The 22,851-nt window shown below is 39.4% G+C and overlaps 1 protein-coding gene across 3 annotated transcripts in view; it reads left to right on the top strand.

Moving 5' to 3' along the window:
• LOC132380141 (E3 ubiquitin/ISG15 ligase TRIM25-like) overlaps positions 1-22,256 on the top strand; it is a 90,393-nt gene extending 68,137 nt beyond the window's left edge. For 2 of the 3 annotated variants that reach the window (XM_059948756.1, XM_059948754.1), the window contains one exon: positions 21,868-22,256. In XM_059948756.1, coding sequence (XP_059804739.1) covers positions 21,868-22,028 — 161 coding nt within the window. In that variant the 3' untranslated portion in view covers positions 22,029-22,256. Of the gene's footprint in view, positions 1-4,592; positions 4,655-21,867 lie in introns of those variants that run through there. The other variant, XM_059948757.1, reaches the window with a different exon arrangement.
• The last annotated feature ends 595 nt before the right edge of the window (positions 22,257-22,851 follow it).

The following is a 22,851-nucleotide window of genomic DNA, read 5'->3' as shown; positions in this document are numbered from 1 at the left end:
CCTTAGACATCTGCCAGGACCTCAGTTTAAATATCCAAAGGAAGAAGAAGATAGTTTTTGTGTCTCCATATTGGGAACATAAATTTCTTAGCACTGGCTTGGAATTTGTTGAAGTGAATGGGGATTTGGTGGAATTCTTTAGGTTTGATTTTCTTCCCCTCATTATTTAGATTGCATTGTTTGTTCTAAACTTTGTTGGAAGTGTAACTCAAAGACAGAATGTATAGGAGCTCAGCGACATCGGATTCATTAATTGATCGCTTAAATTTGCAGCCCATATGGAGAGAGAGAAAAATATGAATGAATGGCAAGGAAGGTATAATCAAGTTATTTATTGAGTTAAATAAGGTCAGGAAATGTTAGTGTTTTTTTTTAATCTTCTGGTGTAATTTACCTTCTGCAGATGTGAGATTTCATTTCCTCGATTATTTTCTTCTGGAACTCTGAAGTTAAATTTTATCTTGATTTTGGAAACCCAATCTTTAACAGCCTTCACATTATGTATCGCTTAAGGTAGCATAGTGGTTAGCACAATGCTTTACAGCATAGGTGATCTGAGTTCATTCCCACTGCTGTCTGTAAGGAGTATGTACATCTTCACGTGACAGTGTGGCTTTTCTCCAGGTTTCCTCCCACAGTCCAAAGATGTACTTGTTGGTCATTGTAAATTGTTCCATGATTCGCCTGGGATTAAATTGGGAGATTGCTGGGCAGTGTGGCTCGAAGGGCTGAAATGGCCTATTCTGTGCAGTTATCTCAATGAATAAATAGATACAAACATCATTGACTATGTCTTTGCCAGAAGAGTATCACCAACAGCTGGGGAGTTGTGACCAACCAAGCAGTAAGCACTGAAAATGCTGCATCTCAATGAAAACACAGACACACAGTACTGCCACCATGACCACCCAGAAGGACTACAACAGACACAGTGTACCATCCTTGATGGTGTGGTCAGTGTGGAGATGAGCTGTTATGTAGTTCCACCATTTTTGGTTTTTACTTTAGATTTCCAGTGTCTGTAGATGTTTGCTTTTTGACAAGCAGCTTCCTGCATGAATGGAGGTAAAATTATCACCTGGAAAACCTAAATCAGTTTTGTACCTTTGCTGTTGCTCTGACATAATGAAACAGGGCAGCATTGCAACACCTGAAACCTGCAGAGAGAGACAGAATGGCCCACAACTTTTAACCTGCCTTCCACTGGAGGATGAGGACACTGCACCTATTTGTGGGTTTTGCATTTTGTCCATTAGTGCAGAAATCTATGAGAGATGAATGGCTTCAAAAGGAAATAAATGAAGGCCTGCCCTGATGGCTCCTGAGTTACATTTTTGATTATGGCATAAAAGTCAAATGGGAAAGTAGCCTGCAATTAAACAAAAAAAAATTGAATTGTAGTTTCTGAGCCTGGTCTAACGTGACAGAAATTCCCAGTCAAATTCCTGGGAATTTTCAACAGGTTTATTCTTCCCTGCTGGACTCCATTGTTGAGTGTACACATGAAGATCAGAGCAGGACCAGACCATCTGACTTTCTCAAGTTCATCCTGCCATTCAATATGTCCCATATTGCAATTCCTCTTCCTCTACATGCTTATTCCATGTAGTTCTCAATTCTCACATTTTTCAAAAACATATTTTCCCTTTTATATACCTCACAACCTAGTAATGCAGAACATTTCAGAGATTCACTACCCACTGAGAAAAATTCCCATTTGATTTTTTTACAATATTGACTTTGCAACTATGCCCCTTCTTTGAGTAACTTTTCATGAATGAATCACCATAACATCCGCTCTCTCGTGTCCTCTGAGAATTATTTATAATTTCTGAATCATTCTTAATTTTTTTTTCTGAAATCCATAGAATATAACTGCCTCTATCGGTCAGATTTGATCGTGGATATTGCATGCTAGCTGTCTAGATATGTAAACCTAGGCAGTACGATACGGAGAGCAAGCTGTTGCCTGTGTAGCATTCTCCCCCTCTCCATGCATCTGATGAACCCAAAGGAATGGCAGACACCAATACAGTTTGTGAGCAGCAGCGTTGCGGGAGTTGCCCGTCAGCATTGCACTCAGTGTAAGACTGCTTTAGACACACCAACTCTGAATTTTTCCCTTGGGGTGTACTCCTGCAGCCTTCCCCATGTTTGGGTATAGGCTCAAGGCAGCGGAGGTTTGGGATCAGAGCTTCCCTTCTAGATGAGCTGCCAACCACAGCTGACGAGTTCCATCTGCTCCAGGTGACTGGTTTTAAGGTGCCAGTAACCCATCTTTCTGTCAATTGAAACGGTTCCGCCGGGCTTAGTAGCTAAGCCACACGTGAAGGCCAGGAGCTGGACTTGATTGTCAGAGGCTATTTGAGGTTCACGCCATTGGCAGCATTTAAAAGGTAGTGGGAGCTTGTCCCCACAAGCACTTCCAGCTATAACAACCCTGAGGAACGAACCCATAGAATATAGATAGTACTTTTAAAGCCATTTACGGTAAGATAATCCTCTCAGAAATTACTCAAAAATCTTTCAGACTGCCTCCAATGCTAGTATATATTTTCTTCACAGACTCCAAATGTGACCACACAATGTACCATGTAATTGTAGCAATACTCCTCTAATTTTATAATCCAGCCCCTAGTGATAAAGGCCGATTTGAAATTTGCATTCTTAATTTCCTGCTGTATCTGCCTGCTAATGTTTAGTGCTTCATGCGTAAGAACACTTAGATCCATCTGCACTCCATACCTCTGCAATATATCTCCATTTAGATAATAGATTTCTGATTTCTCTTACCAAAATGCATGACCTCACACTTTCCTACATTAAGTTCCTTTTGCCAAAACCTTTTCCACTCAACCTACTTACACCTTGATGTGTGCCCAAATTTCCTCAAAGCAGTATGCCCCCTCTCATTTATTTTGGTATTATCATGAACTTCCTCTTCCTCATCAGTAAATATGGTTATTTAATAATTGACAATCAAAGTGGCACTCTACTAGCCAGTTTTTAACAGTCTGAAGATGACCCTTTTATTCTGAGTCATCTGCATGATAACAAGTCTTCAATTATGTTAACAATCGTCACTGATAGCATGGGCTCTTTTGCAACAGTCTTTTATGAGCTACCTTATCAAATGCCTTCTGGAAACCTAAGTGGACAATGTCTACAGGTTCCCTTCTATCAACCCTGTACTTCTATCCGGGAACTGTATCAAACTTGATTTTCCTTTCACAAATCCATGTATTTAAGGTGATGATGAATGACCATACAGGTGGGAGGTTGAAAATTTGGCTGAGTGGTATCATAACAACAACCTCTCACTCGTTGTCAGTAAGACTGAGGAACTGATTGCAGGCTTCAGGAGAGGGAAACCAGAGGTCTATGAGCCAGAAATCATCGGAGGATCGGAGTTGGAGAGGATCAGTAACTTTAAATTCCTGGGAGTTACTATCTCAGAAGATCTGTTCTAGACCCATCATATAATATAATTGCAAAGAAAGCTCAACAGCGCCTCTACTTCCTTAGGAGTCTGCAGATGTTTGGCATAACATCAAAAACTTTGATAAACTTCTATAGATGTGTGGTGGAGAGTATATTGACTGGCTGCATCACAGCCTGGCATTTAAACACTAATGTCTTTGAACAGAAAATCCTACACAAGGTAGTGGATTCAGCCCAGTACATCACGGGTAAAGCCCTCCCAACCACTGAACACATCTACATGAAACATTGCTGTGGGAGAGTAGCATCCATTATCAAAGATCCTGACCACCCAGGCAATTTTCTTTTCTCACTGCTGCTGTCAGGTCAAAGGCACAAGAGCCTCAGGACTCATCCCACCAGGTTCAAGAAAAATTACTACCCCTCAACCATCAAGCTCCTGAACAAAGGCAGATAACTACACTCACTCACTTGCCCATCTATTGAGATGTTCTCACAACAAATGATCTGCTTGTAGGAACATCACTTAAGGACTCCTTATTTTGTTACTTCTTGCTCTGGTTGTTTATTGCTATTTATTTATATTTGCATTTGCAAAGTTTGTTTTCTTCTATGCTCTAATTGATCTTTCATTGATCCTGTTACAGCTACTATTCTATAGATTTGCTGAGTATGCCTGCAGGAGAAAGAATCTCAGGGTTGTACGCTGTGACATATATGTTCTCTGATAATAAGTTTACTCTGATCTTTGAACTTTAATTGCAATAAACTATTTGTCCAACAGCAATCTGACAGCAATCTGTCAGAAGTTCAGGACTTTTGTATTAAGCCACATATACTTTGAAGTCTCAAACTTCATTGTTAATGTGGGTAAATGCTGGCAGTTTGTAACAGAATGCCTTTGCCCCTGCCAGCAAATCCCAGGTCAAAAACATAACTTCAAATTGAGTTCACTCGGCTTTGGAAAAAGAGAAGAATGTAACATTGATTTCTGATTGGCTGCTTGCACTACGGAGTGGTACATATAAGTAAGCCCTATTTTAGGATATTGTCAGCCCAAGTAACTTAATTTTCCGTTGATTAATTGAAATATTTGGAAAAATCATGGGTTGTGAACCTGAGAGATCTCAGCTAATGTTTCCTTTCCCCAGGAAAATCTGTTTGGAAATTGGCCTGTAAATTTAATGGAAAAATTTGAGGGGTTTGGACTAAAATACAGTGCAAGAGTTGAAGACCTAGGAGTGATACAGGTATTATGAAGTGAGTGATCTGTTTTGTGTTAGTTGCTGCACTTGTATGTTATATTGGCAACGTGGCTGTCATGGACCATCAGGTTGTTTATAAGCTCCTCTGGGAGTTTGAATGTGCCTTTCAGATTTTGTAGACCTTGTTCCAGCCTTTTACTTTTTGTGTTTCAGATTTTTTTACATCTTTTTCCTTCCCTTTCTCAGAAAGGGAAACAACATTCAGCAGGCTGGGAACTGTACAATGCCTGAACACATAAGGAGGCCTCTGTCACTTTTGTGTGACTGCCCTGGACAGGCTAAATCAGATAAGAAGTTGAAGAAATCAGCTATTAAGGAATGGGTTCTGCAGCTTCTGAGCTTACAAAGGCCCTTCCTTCACCATCTCTCCCAGTCCAAACCCAAAGGAGGAAAACAAACTGAGCTCCATGTCAGCTGGGGGAGGGGAAGAATGGGGGAGGGAGTTGAAGGGTTCACTGAGTGGACTGAAGTGGGGCATTGGCAGAGAAATGAACATTAGTGGGGCCGGGTGTCTTGACGACTGATCAAATTTTGGTATTGTGCTAAGAGGTTTGGGTGGCGTGGTGTGTTAGCAGTGCTGAATTAGGTTGCCGAATAGGTTCAGGGTCCAGAACAGGGGTAGAGATTGGCTGGGAAGACCACTGTGGTGGGAGTGTTGGCTGGGGACTTTAAATGCTGATGGAGTTGCTGGTTGTGAACTGAGAAAATCAGGAAGGAACTGATGAGATTCCTCAGCAGGCCAGATAAGATTGCAATTCTTTAGACTACTGTCAAATCAACCCTGTCAATTACATTCTGGCTCATACCAGCTGCACATGTATTGACAGTATACACGCCTGGCATCTTCTGTCTACATGTATGTTGTAAATACAGTGCACCTTTGACATACTTCCTGATTTCCATTAGCTATACACGTATCATGACTGTTTTTTGATCAAGTTGAAATGCATAATTCACAAAATGATTGGAGTACTTGATAGAGTAGCAAACAATCTGCTGGAGAATCCCAGTAGGCCGGGCAGCATTTGTGGGAGCAAAGGATTGATTCACAGTTTTGATCTGAAATGTTGACAATTCATTTCCTCCCCAGATGCTGTCCGAACCATTGAGTTCTTCCAGCAGATTGTTTGTAGGTCCAAAATCCAACATCTGTGGTCTCTTATGTTCCCAGAACAATTGGGGTTGGGGCTGGGGTTATCTCATCCGGTGTTTTGATATAGCAATTACTTCTCCCACTTCTGAGCATAATCATTGTCTTTTTAATACAGCCATTATTTATCTTCCTTTTTATGTATATTCCCCCCCACCCCTCCTGTTTTCTTTTCCCTTCAGCATTATGATGCATTGTTATTCCTGTTGGTTAGACATTTTATTCCTCCTTCACAGCCATTACCTGTAGGTGGCGCAGTTGCTCCATGTGGCGTTCAGCGCTCTTTCCAGTGTAGTCAGCACTCGGCCAACACTGCAGGATTAGCTTGGGTTTAAGATGACAGCTGTCTTGTAACACCGCCAGATTTTTTTTCTAGCTACCAGAGCTGCTCTTGTCATTAAGTTACCTTTTATGATCGTTGCAACTGTATTTACAGCATTAATAGCAAGGTTAAAGTCTTCTTTTCTTTGTAACTTTAAAAGCCAAAAAAAAAGAAAAAAGAAAACTGGATCCACGTTGTTTGAAAACACAAATAATCTGCTATATTTGAATCCCTTCTTGGCTGCAGGGTTATAAGCAATGCAGAGATCTTTGGAAAAAAATTAATTATTTTTCAGGCAAGGCCAACACCAGTCACCAGCCCCCACCCTCCCATCCCCCATCCACTCCGCCTTCTTGGCATCTGACCCTGTTTGTTGTACCTTGCAGCATGTTGCATTGTGCGTCTATTATTGCCAGCTACCACACAACTGCATAAGAGAACATAACAGGCATAATGGTAGTGATTAGCAGTGGTAATGAAAGAGCTGAATTCCAAAGATGTAAACCGTATCAAAGTGCATATCAGGTTTGAATTTAATCCAGTCTCAAGGCTTAGCTGACTTAGTAATTGGCTTTACTCTTTGAGTTGATGAAACATCTGTTTCTTGCCCTGTTTTCTGAAAGGATCCTGAAGCCCCGAGTACCCTACCATTAATTTGGCTGCATATGTGTTCAGTTCACAATTGTAAGTAAACTTAAATAAAGTTAGGAATGGAGAATCCCAAGATTGGGGCAGTAAAGAAGTAGCCAAGGGGAGGTGGAGTTAACATTCTAATGGTTTGCATCAACCTTGAATTAAAGCCTTGACACTGAAAGTAGAATGTTGGAAAAACTCATTGGGTCAAGCAGAATCTGTGGATGCAAGTCCTTTTGCCTCTGCAGTTCTCATGCCTTGAGACTGACTATGTATGCTCATGTCGTAGCACATGTTGGAAATGATTGTTTTTTTTTTGGTTAAGACAAACAGCATGCAAAACCGAAAGTAAGGTATCAAAGCCTGGCCCACAGTTACACAGTGCAAAAGAGTGACTCCACCTTGATGTAGCTTTCCAATGCTTCATTAATGCCCCTTGATCAGTATATTTTGTACATGGTAATAGAGTGGCCAGATTAAGAGGGGAGTCAGACAGGGCGGTGTTCTCTCGTCCGACCTATTCAATCTTTATCGCGAGAAGATTCTAAGAGAAATTAGCAATATTTTTGGCATGATAATTGGTGGATACAATTTGAATAACCTACGATATGCAGAAAACAGTGCGGATAGCTACTTCTACTTAGATGCTCCAGGAAATACTAGATAAAGTCATCAAAGAAAGTGCAAAGAGAGGATTGACCATCAACTCCAAAAACACCGAATGTATGGTTATCAGAAAGACAAAAGAAATACCAAAATGCAAACTGAAAGTAGGCAATGAAGTTCAATTACTCAGGGTGCACGATAACATCTGACGGTGGGGTTAATGATGAAAATAGAAGGATCAGGATTGATGAATACATGAGCATTTGATTAAGATATTAATGAATAACGCCATTACTGTGCGTACGAAACACAGAGTGTTGGGGTGCTACGTTCATGCCACACCAATATATGGGAGCAAATGTTGGACAATATCAAAGCAAAATGAAGGAAGACTCGAAACTGCAGAAATGTGTCTTTTGAGAAGAATGTTGCAAATATCTGGAAGGACGGTAACAAATGAGGAAGTGTTGTGAAAATCCAGAATAAGTAGAGAGCTGATATCAATCAGCAAAAGGCGGCTGGAATTTCTGGGACATGTACTGAGAAAAGAGAAGCTTGAACACTTTGCTGTGATGGGAAAAACTGATGAAAGAAAAAGTCACAGTGGACGGTGCATATTCATGAGTTGCATTAAGGGTTGGACAGGCAAAATGTTTGAAGATTTTATTAGAACCTCAGATTAAAGACAGATGGAAGACCGTGATTGCTCTCATCTTAGGACATATCAAATAATGATGATAATGAATCGAGTGGACAGGTGCTGACTGGAGCAGAGAAGAAGTGTGTAGAACGCTTGGAACCACACTAATCTGTTCATAGATCCACCATTATAGACATTGTGCTGTTTTTTTTATTTTGGCTTTAACATGAGTTTTTCTTCTCTGAGGTCTGAAGCAGTCTGCCGGAAATACAAAATACCAGTTGGAGGAACTCAGCTGGTCAGGCAGCATCTGTGGAGAAAGATGGACTGTCGACATTTTGGGTCGAGATCTGGATTGAAAGATAGATTTTGCTCCATATTTCAGCATCTACAGTCTCTTGTGTCTCCTGAGTCGGAAGTAAAATTGCTTCCAAATGGATCTGGCTTACAGTAAGTGAATATAGAAGGTGTGACATACATTATTGACAAGAGAGCTTGAAGGTTCAGAAGCAAATTACCCTGGACATAGAATTAGCAAGTGACCACTAGTGCCAGGTAGACTGTTGATTGGAGGTTTCCAGTAACTTCCACTGTCACAAGAGTCAGATTTACAATTTCTAAGAAAGAAGGATTAGTTGCAGCTTTAGTAATTCAGGAGACAAGCACAGAGCAGCTACCAGTGTCAACTAGAACTGGATGTTTTCTTGATAGCTGAACTCTACCTCATGCGGTGATTCTTTTTAAGTGGGGACACCTTGCACAGTGAATAGAAACAACACATTGAACTGATATCTGAAATCACCTCCTACACAGCGGGTGGCACTTATTTTATTCAAAAGCATTTATATGGTTAAGTGACGGGTGAGAACTATCAGATTTCCACAAGATCCAGAGAGCAATGTCAAGAACAAAGGCATCCAAACCTAATGAGACAATAAATAAATCGGGAGTGACAACACTCCAACAATTTTTATTTTTATGATGTGTATTTATGATACAATAAATCGTTGAAGTGTCATTAATGTCCTGATTGCAATCTATAGAACTAAATGCAATTTTGTTTAGGAAAATTGGTCTAATTTACTGCTTTAGGAATAGCAGACAGGTTTAGAGGTGAGGGACAGGGGTGGGCCTTTCAAACTCACAGCATCCTTCAAGTACAAACTCTATGTTTTGAGTATAAAATGGCAGAGGCTGTGGTGTGGATATGTTTCCTCTTTAAAGATGCAGTTATTTTATGTGGTTGTAGTATTCTAACAGGTGGTTTTAGATCTAACAAAAACTGAAATACTTCAGACACGTTGATGCTTTCAGTACTGATTTATATAAATATTCTAAGATCTTGCGCAAGTTGGTGAAAAATCAGGTAGTGGCCCGGTGAACATTAGGCACTCCAGTGGATATGAAAACCAGTATGTTGGGGCTGTGTTATGGGCAAAAGGCTGAGACCTACATTGATAATCCTGGAGACTGGGGTTATTATAAAACTTCTCACTAGGTGTAAAGTTCCTTCAAAATAGAACATCCATTCCTCTAATGGGTGAGGAGTGTTTTACTTGGAAAATATTAGGTGCCCCTGGACCTTCTGCAGCATAGTGTAAGCTTATTGATATCACCCTCCTCAAAAGGTTATTGCCTGAAGTCCTGCTGCAGTGACTTAAGCATGCAATGCAGGAAACTGGTGAGGGAATAATGCTCTGTCAGGCGAGATGGTAAACTGAGTACCTTTCAGATCGTGTAAAAACTTCCATCAAATCCCACAAGTTTATCCTTCTCCATTTTTAGAACTCTGCAAGAATTGATATCCTGTCAAAATCTCTGGGTTTATCTTTTTCTACATTCTGGTTAAGTCTGCTCCACCATTAACAACTAAACTTTCGTTCCGCAGAATCACAATCAACGTTATTCTCTCCTTGGACCTCTCCTTGCTTCTACACCTCACTCACATTGCAATTGATTTTTTTTTACTTTTTAAAAAAATGAATAAAATTAGAAAATGCTGGAAACTCTCAGTGTGTTAGATAGTATCTGTGGAAAGAGAAAAGTGATTCTGGTCAAAGACCTTTCATTAGAATTGGGAAAGAGAGAAAAGGGGTTGAGTAAAGGAAACTATAAGCAATAAAGTCAAGGTTTCAAAAGGCAAGAACAGAAGTGAAGTAATGTAAAAGTTGTGAAATGCAGAGGTGTAAGTTATGTCCAGCAGGTCAGACTATGCTAATCTTGCTTTGTATTTGAACTGATCGGTTTATCTGCATTGCACATGACCAGGATGTTAGACTATACTAATCTTGCTTTCTCTGCCTCTCTCTGAATTGGCTAGTCCTCCTGTGTAATTGATTCAGTTTTCCTTTCTCCGTCACCACAGACTGAACAACTGGATATGTACTACAGCCCTGCTATGTTCTCTTTCTCCAACTGCCCTCATTAACCCATTACACCACTCAAAACCCTGGAGGAATTTAGTGGGCCAGGCACCATCTATGGAGGGAAATTGACAACCCTCTGGAGTTTTATATGATGCTCCAGATTCCAGCATCAGAAGTCTCTTGTATTTTGTTAACCTGTTGACGGGGTGTTGTCAATTTTCACAACCATGGGCTCACCTTATCTGAGACGTTCTCAATGTTTTATCCATCTCTTCTCATCCACCCCTAGCACTCACTGTAACTTAAAACCAATTTGTTTCCTCTCTTTCTCAATTTAAAATGAGTGTCTTTGATCAGAAACTTTAACTCAGTTTCTTTTAAGACCAAAGACCATTAAATATAGGAGCAGAATTAGGCCATTCAGCCCATCAAGTATTTTCCTTCTCAACTTCAATCTCCTGCCACCTCCCTGTCATTTTTGATGCCCTTACTAATCAAGAATCTATCAAACTCTGCTTTAAATATATCCAATGAATTGACCTCTACAGCCTCTGTGACAATATATTTCTTAGCTTCACCACTCTCTGGCTAAAGAAATTCATCCTTACCTCTGTACCTTCTGGTTCTCGACTCTCCCACTACCGGAAACATCCTCTCCACATCCACACAATCTGGACCTTTCAGTATTTCGGTAGGCTTCAATGAGATTTCCCCCCCTCCCCCACACCCCCATCCTTCTAAACTCCAGTGAGCACAAACCCTGAGCCGTCAAATGCTCCCCATATGTAACCCTTACATAGTTGTGATCACTCTCGTAAACCTCTCCAGTGTCAGCATATCTGTTCCTAGGTATGAGGACCAAAACAGCTCACAATACTCTAACTGTCATCTGACCAACACCTTATAAAGCCTCAGCATTACAATAGACAATAGGTGCAGAAGTAGACCATTTGGCCCTTTGAGCCTGCACCGCCATTTTGAGATAATGGCTGATCAACTACTATCAATACCCAGTTCCTGCCTTGTCCCCATATCCCTTGATTCCCCTATCCATAAGATACCTATCTAGCTCCTTCTTGAAAGCATCCAGAGAATTGGCCTCCACTGCCTTCCGAGGCAGTGCATTCCAGACCCCCACAACTCTCTGGGAGAAGAAGTTTTTCCTTAACTCTGCCCTAAATGACCTACCCCTTATTCTCAAACCATGCCGTCTGGTACTGGACTCTCCCAGCATCTAGATCATATTTCCTGCCTCTATCTTGTCCAATCCCTTAATAATCTTATATGTTGCAATCAGATCCCCTCTCAATCTCCTTAATTCCAGTGTGTACAAGCCCAGTCTCTCTAACCTCTCTGCATAAGACAGTCCGGACATCCCAGGGATTAACCTCGTGAATCTACGCTGCACTTCCTCTATCGCCAGGATGTCCTTAACCCTGGAGACCGAAACTATACACAATACTCCAGGTATGGTCTCACCAGGGCCCTGTACAAATGCAGAAGAATTTCCTTGCTCTTGTACACAATTCCCTTTGTAATAAAGGTCAACATTCCATTAGCCTTCTTCACTGCCTGCTGCACTTGCACATTCACCTTCAGTGACTGATGAACAAGGACCCCCAGATCTCTTTGTATTTCTCCCTTACCTAACTCTACACAATTCAGATAATAATCTGCCTTCCTGTTCTTACTCCCAAAGTGGATAACCTCACACTTATTCACATTAAACGTCATCTGCCAAGTATCTGCCCACACACTTAGCCTATCCAAGTCACCCTGAATTCTCCTAACATCCTCATCACATGTCACACTGCCACCCAGCTTAGTATCATCAGCAAACTTGCTGATGTTATTCTCAATGCCTTCATCTAAATCGTTGATGTAAATCATAAACAGCTGTGGTCCCAATACCGAGCCCTGTGGCACCCCACTAGTCACCACCTGCCATTCTGAGAAACACCCATTCACCGTTACCCTTTGCTTTCTATCTGCCAACTGGTTTTCTATCCATGTCAATATCTTCCCCCTGATGCCATGAGCTCTGATTTTATCCACTAATCTCCTAGGTGGGACCTTATCAAATGCCTTCTGAAAATCGAGGTACACTACATCCACTGGATCTCCCTTGTCTAACTTCCTGGTTACATCCTTGAAAAACTCTAATAGATTAGTTACATCCTTGCTCTTACAGTATACAGTATACTCATACAGTATTGTCCTCTTAAAATGAATGCTAACATTATATTTGCAACTCAACATGCAAGCTAACCTTCAGGGAGTCCTGCACTAGCACCCTTTTGCTCTTCTGATTTCAGAATCATTTTCTACACATACTGTCTTATTTGCGTTAGATCTCAATTTGGATCAATCGTCCTCTGTTACTAGACCACCTTCTAAATCTGCCTTAGCTATCCAATCGTTTCTCTCTAATTATGGTATCTCTGATATATGGCGTTTCCTCCATCCTACGGAGAGAGATTATTCTTTTTTCTCACATGTTCACCATACCTTCACTAGAATTGATTATTTCTTACTCGATAACCAACTTATTCCATTTGCCCACTCTTGTGACTATCAGAGTATACTGATCTCTGACCATGCCCCAATTACTCTCTCTCTGAATTTGCCTGGTCTCCCTCAGAGGAATAAACACTGGCGGTTTGATTCAACTTTACTATCGGATGATGATTTTTAAAAATTTATTAAGGATCAGATAACCTTTTATTTTAACACTAATACATCACCTGAAGTGCCATCCCAGTTTGTCTGGGATGCCATGAAAGCATATCTGAGAGGGCAAATAATCTCTTACATAGCAAATCTCAACAGAAGATCCCGTGCAGATCGATTAGACCTCATTAACCAGATTAAAGGATTGGATCAAATATATGCCCAAAATAAGAACCCTGAATTATACAAGAAGCGTGTTGAACTCCAAACTAAATTTAACCTTCTGTCCACTCAACCTGTCGAATGCCAACTTCTTGAAAGCAAGAGTCGCTTTTACATTCATGGGGATAAGTCTGGTAAATTCCTAGCCAATCAGCTGAGGCATTCCAAAGCCAAACAACATATTACAAAGATCCGGAAGGAGAACGGAGACTTTACATCGGATCATTTAGAAATTAATGACGCATTTAAAAATTTTTATTCTCGGCTTTATTCCTCTGAATCTCTGAATGACAATATCTCTGTTGATCAATTTTTACAGAATCTGAATATCCCCTCACTTTCATCTGATTTCAAAGCCAAACTCAATGCGCCTATGTCACTAGAAGAAATATCTACTGCAATTTCTGCACTGTCCTCAGGGAAATCTCCTGGACCTGATGGGTTCCCTGTAGAATTTTATAAATCATTCTCTTCTCTTCTTTCTCCTCAGTTACTTTCAGTATTATCTGACTCGTTTAATTATGGCAAATTGCCACCCTCTTTCAGTGAGGCATCTATTATTCTTCTTTTAAAAAAGGGCAAAGACCCAACAGAGTGTTCCTCGTATAGGCCGATCTCTCTGCTCAATGTTGATGTAAAGATCTTAGCCAAAATTTTGGCTCATAGATTAGAAACTGTCATTCCCTCCATTATCTCTGATGACCAAACAGGCTTTATTAAAAACCGTTTCCCCTTTTTTAACATTCGGCGTTTATTTAATATCTTATACTCACCTCCAACTGGGATTCCTGAATGTGTTATTTCCCTCGATGTGGAGAAAGCATTTGATCGTATAGAGTGGAACTACCTTTTTGCAGCTTTAGAAAAATTTGACCTTGGCCAAAGTTTCATCTCTTGGATCCAATTGCTGTACCTGTGTCCTACTGCCTCTGTTTTAACCAATTTTCAGAAATCCCAAGTATTTAATCTCAAACGTGGCACCCGCCAGGGATGCCCCTTAAGTCCCTTTCTCTTTGATTTGGCTATGGAACCTCTGGCGATAGCATTTCGAAACTGCCCTGAATTGACTGAGATTTAGAGAGGGGGTGTTGAGCATAAAGTTTCTCTCTATGCTGATGACTTATTACTCTTTCTCTCAAATCCGTCTACATCCTTATCTCTAATGTTTTCACTTCTTGACCAGTTTAGCCAGATCTCTGGCTATAAACTTAATTGACATAAGAGTGAACTTCTCCCAATTAATAAAGAAGCACAAGAACTAACATTTCATGATCTCCCTTTTAAAGTAGTCCATAATCAATTTACTTATCTTGGAATTATAGTCACAAGGAAGTTTAAAGATCTCTTTCGTGAAAACTTTGCCAATCTCTCATATGCTATAAAACAGAGTCTGGTACAATGGTCACCTCTATCTATGTCTTTGGTAGGTCGTATTAATGTTGTTAAAATGTATGTTCTCCCTAGATATTTATACCTATTTCAATCTATCCCAATTTTTATTCCTAAATCTTTTTTTGATTCCTTAGACTCTATTATTTTGTCATATCTGTGGCAGAATAAGTGCTCTAGAATTAATAAAATCCATCTCCAAAAATCTAAAAAAGAAGGTGGCATGGCTTTACCTAACTTTCGTTTATATTATTGGGCAGCTAATATACATTGTGCTACCTTCTGGTCTTTCTTCCATGGCCAACCCGAGTGCCCTAACTGGGTGGCGATGGAGCTGAGCTCCACTAAAGAATTATCTATCTCTGCACTTCTTGGCTCTGCACTCCCGAGTAGTCTGCCCAGATCAATAGCTAATCCTCTTGTTAGACACACTTTGCGTATATGGGCTCAGATCAGGAAATGCTATGGTTTCCAGGGGTTTTCCGTTTCCAGCCCTATTGCTCATAATCACCTTTTTCTACCTACTACATACGATTCAGCATTCCAGGTTTGGTACAGGAAGGGCATTAGACATTTTGAAGATCTTTTCATTGATAATCGCTTCGCTTCTTTTCAGCAGCTCTCTGTTAAGTTCAATCTGCCCAATGCTCATTTTTTCAGATATCTCCAAATCCGACACTTAATTGCTCCTTTAATTCCTAACTTTCCTGAAGTGCCTGCGAAAAATGCTATGGACCTATTTCTTTCCATGAATCCACTAGGTAAAGGCTTAATATCAATCATCCGAGATAAACTAGCAGCCTTACGACGGGCCCCCATGGATAAAATCAAAATGGCCTGGGAACAGGATTTAAATATCTCCTTATCTGAGGAGAGCTGGGATTCAGTTCTCAAATCGGTTAACTCAACCTCTCTTTGTGCTCGCCACTGCCTTTTACAGTTTAAGATTGTTCATAGAGCCCATTTGTCTAAATCTAAACTATCTCGATTCTACCCTAGTGTTAGTCCGCTCTGTGATAAATGCAAGAGGGGCGTGGCCTCTCTCATCCATATGTACTGGTTCTGTCCTAGCTTGGAGAAATTCTGGAAAGATGTCTTCACTATGTTATCGTGTATTCAGAATCAGCACCTAGAACCAAACCCCTTAATTGCTTGGTTCGGTTTTTGGGGCGAGACAGATTTATGTCTGGGTCCGACCAAATGCCGAATATTATCCTTTGCCTCTCTCCTGGCTAGACGCTTGATCCTCCTCAGATGGAGAGATGTTGCCCCGCCCACTCATGCTCAATGGCTTAACGACATCATGGCCTGTTTGGACCTCGAAAAAATTCATTATTCAGTTCTCAATTCGGATCTAAAGTTCCATAAGGTCTGGGGACCTTTTATCAAGTACTTTCATAACGTTCCTCTTGACTAGGGTTTTTTTTTCTTTTCGGTCCCTTGCTTTCAGCTCCCTTTTTTTCTGGTAGAAGGCATTATTACCCTCTGTTGCTGAGTGTATTCACAGTCTGGGAGTTTGGCTGTCCTGACTTATACTCTCTATATTGGTTGTGGTTGGTCTGGAGTTGTTGTTGTTTTTTCTTTTGTTGTGGGGCTTGGGGAGGACACTAAGCTTACTTGTCTTTAATTCAGGTGCTTTTTTTTTGCTAAATTCTCTTCCTTTGTAGCATATTGTTATTGTATGCTTAATTTTGCACTGTTTTAATGTTCCTCATTGGGATTTGGGGTTTTTAATTTGTAAAATGTTTTGAAAAACTAATAAAAAAAATTAAAAAAAATACTGTCTTATTTGCGAAATTCTTCTAGCATTTTTATGTCTTTAGTTCAGACTTCTAGGATCTGTAGTTTTTTTTTGGATTTTCTGTAAAGCAGCATTTTGTTGATGATCGCAAAATCTATCTGTATAGTTCAATGTCAAATACAGTTTCTTCATTCCCTGTTCTTACAGGCACTATATTCAGATATACAGGCAAGTTGATTCTGCTTAGAAATATAAAGTGTGGTGTTTTCTTTATAAAATGTGGAATGATGGTAGATCCTTGTTGTAATTTAAGCTTTAGCTTAAATAAAATACTTGAAAGAAAGAGCTCAGTAAATTGCATAAGCAGATGTTGAACATAAGCAAAGCTGAGAAGCTTGGAGTAAAGTTTACTGTGTGTTTAAAAAAAGATTAACATTAAAGGTTGTTCACTGTAGCATTTTTTTTCTGGCAATTAATTGTGTTTTATCAGCATCCAGTGGGTACTAACAGTTTTATGTCATTGAGGTCGGCAAAATTTATGTGTATGAAGTTCCTGGCCAAAAGAAAAAACCTTTCTTTTCTGAGGAGGTTCAGTGAAAAATGACCTGTGTTCTGCATTGGGAGTGAGACTTGAATAAAGCCATGGTGTATGCAATGGCACCGAACTGTAGCTACAAAGGGTAACAGTCAAGTCAAAGAAGTGGTGCTCATTTCACGGTATTATCTGGCCTGTTCCAGTTATTTGAAGCCATTTAAATAAAACTATCATATCTTCCCAGGCCAAGAAACATTTAAAAAATACCAAGAATGCAACAATGTGGTCGGACATGACTCTAGTCCAATGGAACTCATAATTAAATTGAAAGATCTGGCAATGGAAATGAGGAGGAAGTTTGCATGCCTTGGATTGGTTTCAGAATACGATTTGTAAGACAGGCAAGTAGGACAATTCAGAAAAAAGATATAGTTTAGCTACTGGGCTAATAACTAGAGTTTTGGACCATTATTCCAAAAACCTATGTTTGAATCCCACCATGGCAACATAAGAATTTAAATTAAAATAATTAAGCATAATTGTAGCTTTTTTAAAGCACTTGTCTCATTTAGTAAAAGATATGAAGCAATACTGAAATTTTTTTAAAAAAAGCTACTGGTTCACAAATACCCTTCGGAGAAGGAAATCCATAGGTGTTCCAGTCTACTTGTGATTCTAAGCTCATCAGTGTGATTGACTCTTAATTCTGCTCCCAGTTCAGACGCCCTGAAAGATAGACAATAGATGTTGTCATTGCTAGTGGTGACAACGTTCTGTGAATAAACAAAATAAAGTTCCTAGAAGCAGGCACAGGCACGTGGCACTGTATGATTGAGATAATCAAAGCATAAAATGAAGCTGTATTCTCAGACAATCCTTTTGACAGACTGATTTAATTATTTCTGATTTAAAAGGTATAGCCAGTGATGCTGGACTAGACTGGATGAGGAACACGTTCTAGGTTTTGTTGTTCCTTTGAGGATCTGAACTTGTACAGGAAATTTTAATGAAAAACTAGTACGGATAACGACGAGGTTTAGTGCTGAAAACATTTGTAGCTTTTATTATTCAAATCATTTTCATGTTGATTATAGAATCTCATTTCCCCGAGTGTATGAAAGGACCTTGGCTGAGATGACTGCATAAAGGAAGTTATTGGAACTATGGTTATGCCTCTACTTATTTCAATAACTCCATAATCACCTAGGATAAATCATTATTTTCTCATTTTGATAGGCTTGCCAAAGCATCATGTTGACCATTTGAGCCTTAGGACAATATTTATACATTTTAAAACTGCAGGGAATCTCTTTCATCATTTTATTCCCCTCACCAGGATTTCAGCATATTGAAAGAAAGGAGGAGGTTGCGTTAATGCAGGCCATTCACGTCAATAAACATCAAACAGTTCACAACAAAGGAAGTTAAAAACTGTTATAGTGAAGGAAATCCAGCTGCAAGTTTTCCCACAGCAAGTCCCTTAAAATAGCAATATGTTCATGTTCAAATAACCTGTTTTTATGACGTTGACTGAAGAATAATATTGCACAGTGCACTGATGAGTACTGCAAGTATTGGACCATGGACCTCTTGGTAGCACACCCAAGCAGAAGCTGAGAGCAAATACCTACATTTGTTAATAATGTGAAAAGAAATAGAACCCAGTTGGACTTTTTGCTCCAACAAGTTACTTGTAATTGCACATAAACAGCTGATGATTAGTTTCTCCAACACTGTTGAATGTTTCAGAGTACAAATTTCCAGGCCAGCACTGGGAGTTTGCATTATTACTTGGGCAATAATGTAACAGTTCTATATAAACATACCATGTGCTTGTTTGGTATATTCTTAGATTGAAATCATAAAAGGGATAAAATATTGAATTACAAGTTTAAATAATTTCAATTCATTGAAGATTTATTAATCTTTGGAGTATTGTGAAGTACAAAGTATGAGTAGACTCAAATCAACTGTACTTTCATCATAATATTATACAGGGCCCCATTTAATAGTAAAATAACAGAAATCTCAATAATATTGGGAAATATTGGGAAAGTAAATAACAGAGTTTGAGTCAATGTGGTTTTGAAGTTGTAAACTTCACAGACTGCCCGTCCCTCCTGTACTGTTTATGGAATTAAAAGCAATGATTTCAGAGCTGCGTAATACTTTTCCATGGAAAATTGAACTTGCTGAGACTGTGAACGTGTTACTAAAAGAAGGGAATTTGATTGATGAATTTACTTTATTGACAAAGAGAGTCAACAATAGAAAGACTTTATTCATTCATTCATTCATAGCATGTGGACTAGATTGGCTGGTCAGTATTTCTTGTAAACTCCTCATTGCCCTGAATTTAAATGGATTGTTAATCCACTTTGAAGGCAATTAAGCTTTAGTTACATTGTTGTGGGTCTGGCGTCATACAGAGAACATCTGAGAAAAGTTTGAAATTTTCCTTTTCCCCCATTACTCAAGACATGCCTCTTCTCATTGTTACCATCAGGAAGGATGTACAGAAGCTGGAAAGTACACACTCAGTGATTCAGGAACAATTTCATCCCTTCTGCTATCCAATTCCTAAATGGACATTAAACCCACGAACGCAAACTCATTACTTTTTTATTTTGTTTTTGCACTATTTTTAATATAACTATTTAATACACACACATATTAAAACTATATATACACACACACTTACTGTAATTGATTTACTTTTTGTCCCCTATATTATTATGTATTTTATTGTACTGTTGCCGCCCAGTTAACAAATTTCACGACGTATGCTGATGACATTAAACTGGATTCTGATTCTGATTCTGTTTATGAAGACTAAGCTTCTTGTGTCTTCACAACAAAATGCTATTTTCAAGGCCATAATTCCCATTAAATGGCTTCTAAATGTAGATTTATCTTTTTTTTAAATTTTAAATTCTTTATCTGCCATAGTAGGATTTGAGTTAATGCTTCCAGATTCTCATCCAAGATTCTGGATACTAGTTTCATCATTATGATGATATAATTTAAGTTGTACCATCTACAATACGAAATGTTGGATGGGATTTGAGAATTATTTTAGTTTTCCATTAAGGGTTTTGGAATTAACAAATGCGATTGCATCATTTGTAAAATTGGTTTAAAATCCAAATAGATGTTCTTCAACACTGATCAAACAAAGGTGTTTGCAACCCAAGCCTTAAATTCAAATATGATTTAAAACAGATTGAAATTCAAATAAAAACACAAAATGCTGGCAGAACTCAGCAGGCCAGACAGCATCTATGGGAGGAGGTAGTGATGACGTTTCGGGCCGAAGCCCATGTTGCCTTTGAAATTCAAATAATTTCTTACCAGGATATTCTCCCTTTTGACTGTACTATCTTAAACATCCTCTCCAGATTCTCTTAGCTTCATTCTGATCACAAATAACTAACACAGTAGCCTCGGCACATCAAACCCAGTCCAATTTTGTCTCCTACTGAAAGCTGCATGATTTTGTAAGTAGACATCAATGAATTGTTATCAGGGATGAGATGTGATTTGTCGTGTTGTCTTCCTCCATGCCAATATCACATTCCAGTAATAACAGTGCTAAATGTAACAACTCATAGTGAGTTAGATCAGTTGGTTGAGTGGCATTGGAACAACAACCTTGCACTCAACAACAGTAAGACCAAGGAACTGATTGTGGACTTCAGGAAGGGGAAGTTGAGGGAACACATACTAGTCAATGAGGAATCAGCAGTGGAAAGGATGAGTATGTTCAAGTTCCTGGGTTTCAATGTCGCTGAAGAATTATCCTGTGCCTAGTAAATTGATTCAGTTACAAAGAAGGCACATCAGCGGCTATATTCTATTAGGAGATTGAGGAGACATGGAATGAAAACAAAAGAGTGCATATTTCTGCATATGTACTATACCACAGAGAGCATGCACCTGGTTGAATCACTTACTGATATGGAGGGGCCATTGCACAGGATTGGAAACAATTGTAGTGAGTTCCATATTCAGACAGCTCCATCATTGACACTCGTCTCCCCAGCGTCAAGGATATCTTCAAAAATATGTCAAAAAAGGTGGCATCTATCATAATAACATGCCTTCTTCTCATTGGGGAGGAGGGACAGGAGCCTGAAGAAGCACACGCAATGTTTTAGTAACATATTCTTCCTTGTACCATAAGATTTCTAAATGGACAGTGAACCAACCCGATATATATATATATACATACACATACATACATAACTTTTGTGTGTTGTATTGAACAGCTTCCACAAAACAACAAATTTCACGACATGTTAATGATATTAAACTTGATTCTGATTCTCATGACTTCCTTAGCTAAGGTCAGAGACTTTGGTACAGTCTGGTTGCTGGATCTGTTCTTCCAAAGATAATATCTAAATAATTAAGTAATCAAGACCCAAAATGCTAATTGTCCATTTTCCTCCAAAGACGCTGTCTGAGCCATTGAGTACCTCCAGCATCTTGTTAGTTGCTGAGGGTGTTTCCAACTCAGTCCTATGGCATAATTGAAGAGGGCGAAGCCAAGCAACAATTCAATCGTTTCATGTAACTGAGATGGATCCAATTTTTATGCATGTTTTTCCCTGGCAGAGAAATGGAAAAGAAAAAGATGAAACAATTATAATTCCTCCTGTCCACTAAATTAATGATGCACAAGAATTCTTGGAAACGGAATGCGTCTGTAGAGGGTTTTGTATGTTACTGCGTATGTTAATGAAAATGGCTTCTTTGTTATGTTAACAGTAGGAATGCTTCTTTGTTATGTAACTGCAGAGAGAGAGAGCGTTTTCTCTCACAGCTTGTTTGGGTTCTAGTTACTGATAATGGGAATTGTATTCATTTGTTAACCAATTGGGATAGATGTTTTTCTTTCTTGCGGGTCTGTGAGCTGTGGTTTCGTGGACTTTTGGAGGGTTGGAGAGGAGATCGCAAGGAAGGTGGACAGTGCTGGAGGAGCTGTGGTCAATCACTGTGGGTGGTCCCAGGTGCGTGGGTCATGGAGGTCGGAGAAGATCAAATAGTGGACCGAAGACTTCGATGGTTGAGCTCCAACGATTGTGCACTAATTGACTGAACCCTGATAAGTGCTGGCGCCTTTTCTTTCATATATATTGTCTCACTATTAATCACTTAGTTCTAGTGAGATATGTAAAGTGTATTCCGTAAACGTACCTGGTATGTGGTTAGATATTGTGTGTGTGAGAGCTTGCTAATGTGCATTTCACAGCATCCACGTATACGGGAGACATGGTTTGGCGGGTGGACGGAATTTCCCCAGCCGATTGAGTGAGCGTTACACTTCCATAATGAAATTTTGCAGACACACAAAGTATAGATGGAGGACTATTTAACATTAAAATACTCATTCTCTGGGATACTTGTTTGATGATTCTTTACAGATACACTCAGAACTACAGATACTTTTCTCACTCTGAAATTTGAGGTGATTTTCTGCAAGACAAAAACTGTGGTCAAAGGTGGAATAAAAGTATGATTTGTCTACGTATTTCCCATTTGAAGAAAGGTGAAGTAAATTCATTGAGCACCCATTCTTCAGCTGGGACAGTATGATACACTCTGTTAATGATAATACTGTTCATGGATTTTAACGTGCTGTGTGCTCTTCGTCTTTTTTGTTGTTGCCTGAAATGAAAGTAGTTAATACGAACAGCACTATCACCAGAAGGTGGGAGTTTAACATTTATCTGCAAACGAAGTAATTATTTTTCCTAGGCAGCTTCCAATTTATCGGTGCTGATATGAAGAACTGAAGAGAGTGGAAGCTCTTTGATAAATCTGCATGGGATGCACCTTTCCCTCGAGCAATTACAGAGATAAGTTTTA

This window comes from Hypanus sabinus, chromosome 23, assembly GCF_030144855.1.
Source record: "Hypanus sabinus isolate sHypSab1 chromosome 23, sHypSab1.hap1, whole genome shotgun sequence".
Classification (NCBI taxonomy): domain Eukaryota; kingdom Metazoa; phylum Chordata; class Chondrichthyes; order Myliobatiformes; family Dasyatidae; genus Hypanus; species Hypanus sabinus.
Note: the sequence above shows the minus strand (reverse complement) of the source record. Positions and strands in the feature narration are given on the sequence as shown.